The sequence below is a fragment of the Oncorhynchus keta genome, chromosome 17 (genome assembly GCF_023373465.1).
Source record: "Oncorhynchus keta strain PuntledgeMale-10-30-2019 chromosome 17, Oket_V2, whole genome shotgun sequence".
In the NCBI taxonomy this organism is placed as follows: domain Eukaryota; kingdom Metazoa; phylum Chordata; class Actinopteri; order Salmoniformes; family Salmonidae; genus Oncorhynchus; species Oncorhynchus keta.
Window position 1 is genome coordinate 10,201,097 of NC_068437.1, and position 9,127 is coordinate 10,210,223.

Consider the following 9,127-nt stretch of genomic DNA (forward strand, 5'->3'; position numbering starts at 1 on the left):
TTGTTTCACAATAGTAGTGCACTGGGCCTTTACAAGTCCTGTATTTTTATTTTCCAGGCAAGTAATTTAAGAACAAATTCTTATTTACAATGACAGGCTAGTTTGCGCAAGTGGGTTAACTGCCTTGTTCAGGTACAGAACGACAGATTTTTACCTTGTCAGCTCGGGGATTAAATTTAGCAACCATTTGGTTACTGGCCCAACGCTCTAACCTCTAGGCTACCTGCCACCCCAAACTGTATTAGCAGTTCGATATAGCGGTCTGTAGGCAGACCTTTGCCACCTAGGAAAAGTGACAATACCTTCTCATATAGTACTCAATTACCCCTGCTCTTAACCATTCAGGTGCTTAATCTATGAATCAGTGGTCACAGAAGAATTTCACACCTCTGCTCAAAGATCAATGACATTACACAGCAACATCTGCAAAGCAAACTGTTTTCACAAGAGGAAAATAAACCATTACACTCTACTTTGTTACAAAAGATAGGCCAGTTCCAAAGACACCAGAGTGCACTCTCATAATCAAGGCTGGTTTCCTGGAAACAGAATAAGCCTATTCCTGGACTAAAACACCCTTTCAATAGAGTATCTCCATGGAGCATGCTTTTAGGTCAAGGAGTAAGCTATAAAAACACTCCCATTAAAAGTGCAACATTCTATAGAATGGTCCTCTGTGGTTTTGAAGAATATGTTTTAGATCCTAATTACCATAAAATTCCTCAATGAATTATATGTTCTTTCTATTCTACTACTAAGGTCATACACAGCTTAATAATGTTCTATACACCTGACTGAAAACAGATACATAAATTCAAATAAAAACATGCATTTTGTTTTGTGGGCCTTTTATTCCCAATCCTTCCAAAATGTACAAAAACGTGGTTAAAAATAAAATTACCATAACCACCCCACTTTCAGAAAAAAACTAAACAATAGATGACTGGAAATTGGTCTCAAACCAAAGTGCATCAGAGGGACAGACCAGGGGAAATACATCTCAATTTCAAAACTGTCCCTCTTTCCATACATTTTTAAAAAATCAGGCAGGGCCTGGCCACCACCACCACCTTCCAGTGTTCCCAGAGCAGCAGGACCCAAGGGAGGGTTCAGAGCATTCTGTAGTTCACTAAAAATTGGAATATAATTTAGTTCCATCAGTGTTTCCCGCCTCGGAATGTTGGCTCCAGTTGAGCTTCTATAGCTCGGTCTGCTTCTTCTTGGACTTCTCTTCTTGAGCCACCAGAGGGTTGGTGGCCTCCCTCTTCAGGTAGGAGATAAAATCACTGACCTCGCGAGCACCCTGAAAAAAAAAAAAAAAACATCAAATCCAGGTAAGCTGCTGCATCAACGTGAGACAATGAGGTCTAAGTGGGAGTACCCTTTTAGTCTTACATGAGCCAGATAACTTATACGCCTTGGGTTAAAGTTATGTATACTCGGGACGAACCTCATATTTCTTTGGGCTCATTTTCTGTCCAGCTGGAGCAAAGAAGATGGTGGGGAATCTGAAACAGTGGTATGGGGTGGGGAAACATGAAGATCAAGGTGTAACACAGACGGGACTTGTTTGACATGTAGGTCCTGTGTGTGTCAAGCACTTTCCAAATAGTTCTGACTTGGAAGACTTAGCACTCACCCCCTGACTTCGTATTGAGATGGGACGTCATTGGCTGTGGCGTCCATCTTTGCGATGACAATGTTGGGATCACTGGACAGCTGTGAGGTAGGGGAGGGAAAGGGTTAGTCTCACGTGCCAATGTAGAATGGCCATGACATAGTCAAGATTTAAAAATCAGTAGCCCTTACCTTCTCTCCCAGCTCTTTCCACTTGGGCTCCAGGCTCTTGCAGTGGCCGCACCACGGGGCGTAGAACTCAATCAGCACGTCCTTTTCCTCGTTGTTCACAATGGCGTCAAAGTTCTCAGCCACCACAGTCTGGAGAACAGAGGAGAAAAAAAAAAAAAGTTAGCCTTGGTGAGAATGGTTTACACAGACAAACCTTGAGAAAACCCGTGCTTTTTTTTAAAAAATGGCATAAACTAGGGGAATCTCTCAAACAGCACAACATAAACCTAAGGCCCTCCCCGCCCCCCCAACACACTGCTCTCATTGGAAATCATTGAGTTGCTGTGTTTCTCCCCCAGGTTTGGGAGCACCCACCCTTAACTACTTGCAATTTCAGTCTCAAGTGCTGACTCACCTTGACGGGGCCGTCATTGTTCTCAGGGCTGGGCTCAGACTTGAGGTAACGCTTCAGCTTGCCGTCAAAGTAGTCCTGCAGGAAACGCTCCAGGGCCTTGCCGTCACGTCTGTGGAAGACAAAGACATTGGACTGAATCAGTAGGGAATAGCACGTGGGGAAATAAAACCCAGACACAGGACTTTTCTACTTCCACTGAGGTCATCAAGACCCATTAGTGCTTCTATATTGGGTGGAAAGTGTACATGATATCCTTTGCCACAGAGTTTAAATGTCACAAATTTGGCTCCAAAAGCCCCAAGTGCTTTTTAGCATTCAAGGGTCGCTTGAAATGTTAATGGTATTCAATGGCAGGTTGTACTCACTGTTACGTGAAGGTGATTAGTGCGTGTGAATTCTCTAGGTAAATTACAGGTCGCACTTGTATGATCAATAAACTCATAACCACTAAATCATTAACCATTCTGTCACCCTAGAGCTGGAATGATACAACGAAAAATTACAGACACCCACATTGTCTTCCTCTTACCAAAGCATTTTGGCTTACATTGGTCATTTTGATCCACAACGTTCCTGTAGATTGTTCTAAAAACCATTATTTGGTCAACAGTAATAGCCTATGCATTATGTTGATTCCTGCTATGAAAGTATCTGTTAAGTTCATGTTTTAAGTATTCCTATATTTCTGTTATTACGGGGCTATCACTCTGTCAAGAGTGCGCCTGCTCTGTCAAGAGTACACCTGCACGGGAAGTTTGGTTGTTGAAGGACCTAGCCTTGAGTGGAATGGCTACCTTGTAGTGTGTTCATACGGTATAGTAAACTTTGTTAAACTGGAACCTTGTTGTGTCATTTGGAGTTAACAGTATCTACCTGTCCCTGTCGGCTGCTGACGCTCACTCCCTCGCCCCACTGTGCACAAAGACGAGGGAGCGATGCATTTTGAGAACCCCAAGCATACAGTGCCTTCAGAAGATATTCACAACCCTTGACTTTTTCCACATGTTGGTGTGTTACAAAGTGAGATTAAAAATGGATTTAGTCGTTTGTCAACGATCAACACAAAATACTCATGGGGGGGGGGAAAAAATCAAATTGATGTTAAAAAAAAAATGTATACAATAGATTACATAAATATTCAACCCCCTGAATCAATCATGTTTGAATCACCTTTGGCAGCGATTACAGCATTAAGTCTTTCTGGGTAAGTCTAAGAGCTTTCCACACCTGGATTGTGCAACATTTGAAGATTTCTGAAAAGAAAAATGGGCAAGCCCTGTCAAATTGGTTGTTGATCATTGCTAGACCACCATTTCAGGTTTTGCTATAGTTTTGACTTAAATCTGCTTGAAAATCTGACTCAGCCACTCAGGGACATTCATGGTCCTCTTGGTAAGCAACTCCAGTGTAGATTTGGCCATGTGTTTTATGTTATTATCCTACTGAAAGGTGAATTCATCTCCCAGTGTCTGGTGGAAAGCAGACCGAACCAGGTTTTCCTCTAGCATTTTGCCTGTGCTTAGCTCCATTTCGTTCATTTTTTTATCCTGAAAAACTCCCCCTTAACGATTACAGGCACACAAACATGATGCAGCCACCACTATGCTGGGAAATATGGAGAGGTACTCAGTAATGTGCTGTAGCAGATGTTCCCCAAACATAACACTCTGCATTCAGGACAAAATTCAAGCTGCAACAAAACGTGGAAAAAGTCAAGGGGGTGCCACTTTACAGCCGGAGTAGGCTGTAGAGTGGTATGGTTTTGATGTGCCGTGGAGCACATCGCTCGCAGTGAATAGCCCTGCATCAAGTAGCCTAGCCCTAGCGCTGGACAATGTTTTTGTAGGACATTAGCCTACATTCACTGATAAGAGTCAGAAATTAAGCAGTAATACCATATTTTAGATTTAGCAATCTAGCTAAGTGTTTTGAGTTCCCACTTCCTCGGGTGGTCAATAATACATCCCTTAGGCCAATGTGCACAAAGACGTCAGCAAATTCTCGGAGGAGCCGAAAAATACATTGATTATTCTGGATCCTATTTTGACAGGTTGCACATAAAAATATCAATGATGCATTTCCTAGATCAAATAGTTTACTTTTTTGAATCATTAGGCCACCATCTCAGTTGTCTTGGCACTGGGAAGAAAATTATTATTATTATTTTTTCCAAAAAAACTCTATAGAGCCCTGCCGCTTGTAATGCAAAGCAACTGTCAGTTAAATGTTATGGTATTTGTTGTTATCGAGCAAAAGTTACATTTATCGTGATATAACTTGGTCCATATCTCCCAGCTCTAGCACTCCCCCAAAAATAAATTACGTAATTTATCGCATTTGTGTCTATACTCGCCCAGTTCTACGTCACCCTAACCTAAGAGATGCCATGTCCGAAGTGCCATTTTGAGTTGCATGGTGAGTGACACTTACGAGAACTCCTCAGCCATGACGTATTTGTCTCCCTTGGAAGTGCGGATGCCGACCACGGGTAGCTCTCCGGAGCTGGCGTCCAGGCCCATCTCAGAGATGTCGTGGCTGAAGCTGTTCTTGCTGGCCACGGCAAAGTTCAGCGTTTTGCCCTGGTCCAGGAAGCTCTTTGCCACCTTCATTACCCTATAGACAGCAAGAGAGAGGGAGCTGGGTTCATACAACAATGCTTTGGAACATTTTGTCATGGATCCCAAAGAGTCCACTTGTATGCAAATCTGTTGCAAAATCTCCATTGAACATGCTTTTCCCCATCAGTGTCCAGGAAACCAGAGTTCAGAGTACACAAAATGATGTACAAGTTTAGTCTTGGGAACTGACAGCTAGAGAAAATACACTAATGCATACAAAGGAGGTTCCTTCCTGGGAGTAAGTGTTATTTATTAGGGACCCTACCGGTTCCTCCAATAGTTGGAGCCTTTGGGGTTCTTCTCATAGTCCACATCATAGTAGGCCACCAGCAGGTCCTTGTCCTTCATTTGGTCCTTATTGTCATCAGTCATGTGGGGGCACATTCCAAAGCTGATGGAGATTTTTTTTATTTTTTATATCAGTGTAAGAGGTACAACTCGTTTCATTAATGTCAGCATCCAAAATGCAGTGTAAAAGATGTACAACTTGTTAAAAATATGTCACCATCTCATCCATCTCGACTGTAAAAAAAAAAACAAGGCTGCTCTTCACAGAGAAATTGGACTTAACTGGCCCATACATCTCCCAAGAATTCATTAAATACGTCAACAACAAAAATCCATTCAAACTGCCTATGCTTTTTTACTGCTGGCAACACGAGGGAGAACATTTTGAGGTGGAAAAACTCACATGTTGTCCTGGACAAACTTCTTGATCATGGCGTTGGTGAACTTGTCCTCACTGAACTTGATACTGCTCTCTTCAAATTTGTTGCTGAGGCGTGCTGGACGGAACAGAATGATTCCCCTGCAATAAAACAGACCACAAGCAGTCAGATCGAGAGACACAAGGACACTCAAACATAATCTATGAACTGATAAACAAAACACCAGATTCAAAATGGTTGAGTTTTTCAACATAAAGTATACAAAATTCTCACAACCAATGGAATTAAATATATATATGGGATACAAGCATCCCAGCTCTGCATATTCTGCTGTGAAGAGACAATAATTAGATCATTTGTTTTGTCCATATGTAGCTTGTTTTTGGTCACAGGTTCAGGAATGGCTGAAGAATTGCAACAATTACCTGGAGCCAACTCTGCAAATAGCACCACTGGGTGATTTGAAAAGTCATAGTCACACATGCTCCGAGCAAAAATTGTTCCATTTAATTTACAATCTGTAGAAACTATGCGCCTAGAAAGGTTCAGAACTTTAGTGAATCACAGCTGATTAATATATATAGCAAATCATCTGGATGGTATTCAGAGATAGGAGGGGTTGAGGGTAACTGAAGGATGAGACTAAAAGCAAACAAAATAACTAATGTTGTCAGGGTCTGAGAATATGAAATATACTTATTCATGTCACTGAGGGAGAGAGGGTAATGTATAACATTTACATGATATCAGGTATCCAATTGAAATATTGAGTGCAGGGAAGCGATCACGTGGCAGGAATTGATAAGGAGCGAGAGCCATGGATTAGTGATGGGGGGGGATCAGGTCAGGTCACGTTAAGGGAGAAATAAAAAGTGAATTGCCTGTACCACTTAGTGTCCTGCCTAGCAGTAAAGACAATGTTTTTACAGATGTGTAATTGGACACTCTTAGGAGGAAGGGTTAAATATCAGTGCTTGTGTGAAAAGGTTTGTGTCTAATGCAGCTGTATCGATCCTCTGGGAAGAATAAACTTGGTTGAGCTTTCATAGCGTCCATTGAGTTTTTTACTCTGAGAATTAGAACCTAACAATGTAAAATATGGTGTTTATAAAATGTATATAGTATGTATGAGCTGGAAGTAGAAGCCTAAGTGTTGTTGTGCATTAGTTTACTCCAACTAGGGGAGGAGTGGTAGGGTTAGGGAAATATAATAATAACACACAAATATATGGGGAATTGGAAATGATACAGACAATTATATTGGTAGAAGCCACAATCTGCAAAGTTAAAGCTGGTCTACCCTCGGGGTAAGTGGCGAAAACACAATGTTAAGAGGATCACTCACTCTCCCTCCACGCCATGCTTCTGGAGAAGCTCTCCAGAGTTGGTGTGTGCAAAGCGGAAGGACTCTCGGAGGGCACTGGCCGACTTAAGGAACTCTGCTTGGGCTGGGCTTCCACCGTCAGCAAAGAAACCTGGACAGGACAGACACAGGAAATATGCCATACAGTCAAATATGATTGACAACAAAGGAAAGAGTTAGAAAAACTTTACTCTGTCATTTAGTTTTGTTTATTTATGAAGAGGTCAACTTCCAAAGGCTAAACCTACCCACAACACTTGCGTCACGGTCTCCGACATACTTTGTAAAATCTGCCTCGGTCTTGAGCTCTACGGAAGATGGGCCAGCCTGCTTCTTTAGATGGCTCACAATCCCATCTGACAGAGAGAGAGACCATTGAAATACCTGGTCAAAACATGCAATAGGTGACAGGCATTTATTATGCTTTTGTATCTAAGCGTATCAGACTTAACACGGCATGTTAAGTCCAAATACCTGCAGTTCTGGGCCCATCGTAGGCACCGGCATCCTCCCCGTCTTTGAAGATCTTCAGTGTTGGGTAACCGCTAACTCCGTACTTCTGGCACACATTGTTTTGGACCGTGCAGTCGACCTAAAGCACAATGACAGGTGGCCATTACTTAGTGAATGTGACAAAGAGCACAAACTAGGTGACTAACCCAGTTTCTAAACCTTGTAGACATGGCTGTCTTTACAGGAGTATGGAGATTTCACACAACCGGTTGTAATCCAAAGGTAACATTTTAATGTACAAACGGTAGGTGCATTAAGTGACTAAAGTACCTTGGCCAATGCGACAATGCCTTTCAGGCGTGTTGCTGCCACCTCAAACTCCGGAGCTAGCCGTTTACAATGGCCACACCTAAGGGACACACATGTGAGGTAAACGGAGATCAGTAAAACAAAAGCTTGACCCTTATGTTGCCGTTAATAATCCATTCAGACCTTAGTTTGAAATCTAGAGGATGGATGGGCTTTAAAAGCAGGATGAATTTGATACCACCGTGATGGATTAAATGGATGGGTGTAAATTAACGTTTTAATAAAACACAGCCGCAAATACACATCTGTGAATGAAGTTATCAAATATTAACTATCTTGAAAAGGATAGAGGGTTCTGATCACCCGATGAAGTCTTGTTCAAGTTTGACAGCATTGAACAACCTGCTAACTGTTCTGGGGACCAATCAGGAGTAGCCACCCAAACTTCACTGGCCAATCATAAGGTTACAAAAGTGGTATGCCAAGCCCCCACGTTAGGTGATTTTAAACCCATTTTAGCTCGCTTATAGCCTCCAAGTTAAGCTTGAGAGGCAAACAAGTTACATTTGAGGAAACTCATGCTCAACCTGAAACTCTACGAAATAAAATTCAATTTTCTAGTATATGAAACATTGTGGCTTGCCAGGCCACATCCAAAGTAGCCAACTTAGTTACATACTAACTGTGTCCATTCTGAGACACCCAGCTAGCTAGTATAACATATTATATTTGATAACGAGCAACGCTATGTAGCCAGCAAAGTGCATATAAGAAATAAGAAGCAGAAATGGGTCACTATGGCCAATTTGACATTCATTTCCTAGCAAATGTTATGAGTAGGTAACGTTAGAAAAGTGTTTGTTTCCTCAACCAGCTAACGTTAATACATATAGTTAGCTAGCAGCTAGCTAACAGTTAGTTGACAGCCAGAGTCAACTATTCAATTGTATAGAGCGTTAACTATTCTTTTATTGTGTGTATTCCTCTTGCGCGAGTTAGTGGACAGTAGAGCTAGCTAACAGTATATATTCACTGGAGACAAAATTGTAACAATTTAGCCTCAACATGTAGTTAACTATGCGTTTCTGTAGACCTTACCATGGCGCAAAGAATTCCACTAGAATCATCCCGTGATCTCCAATTTTACTGTCGAAATCATCATCAGAGAATTCTATCACATCACTCGCCCGGGCAGCCCCGGCGAGAACAATGAAAAAAAACAATTTCAACATTGCAAAACGTGCCAAAAGAGGAGCAAATTCAAATGTAAACGCCGGTTTTTTTTGGAAACCCTCCTAATGTGATAATGTGCTAGGCCCAATGTTGGAGGCACTTGTGGAAAGAGAAAGAGAAAGGGCTATTAGTGGAGATGGTAAGGATGTGAATGACTGCGCTGCTAAACAAAGTGTGGCATCTCACCATTGGATTTTGAACAGCGTCATACTGTCTGAATCAGCCAATAAGAGTCAGGCACATATGATTTCCTTGTTCACTACCAATCCCCATTCATCCC

General features: G+C 41.9%; 1 protein-coding gene across 1 annotated transcript; it reads right to left on the bottom strand.

The window, feature by feature from the left end:
• Positions 1–14: 14 nt before the first annotated feature.
• On the bottom strand, positions 15–9,010 carry LOC118396396 (protein disulfide-isomerase A3-like). Its single transcript, XM_035790574.2, has 13 exons — positions 8,713–9,010; positions 7,636–7,714; positions 7,327–7,444; positions 7,101–7,208; positions 6,835–6,964; positions 5,513–5,629; positions 5,087–5,212; positions 4,634–4,816; positions 2,204–2,312; positions 1,810–1,938; positions 1,640–1,719; positions 1,451–1,508; positions 15–1,303 (listed from the first exon to the last, which is right to left on the bottom strand). Exons 1-13 carry the CDS (start codon positions 8,844–8,846, stop codon positions 1,199–1,201), a joined length of 1,476 nt encoding a protein of 491 aa, XP_035646467.1. The 5' UTR covers positions 8,847–9,010; the 3' UTR covers positions 15–1,198.
• Between the last annotated feature and the right edge of the window lie 117 nt (positions 9,011–9,127).

Excerpts from the sequence above, each read along its gene's own strand:
- LOC118396396 (XM_035790574.2), bottom strand. The coding sequence starts at position 8,846 with ATGTTGAAATTGTTTTTTTTCATTGTTCTCGCCGGGGCTGCCCGGGCG. Across the intron at positions 5,213-5,512 it reads AAGTTTGTCCAGGACAACAT|CTTTGGAATGTGCCCCCACA; the intron begins GTGAGTTTTTCC and ends AATCTCCATCAG. Across the intron at positions 1,304-1,450 it reads TGAGCCCAAAGAAATATGAG|GGTGCTCGCGAGGTCAGTGA; the intron begins GTTCGTCCCGAG and ends TTTTTTTTTCAG.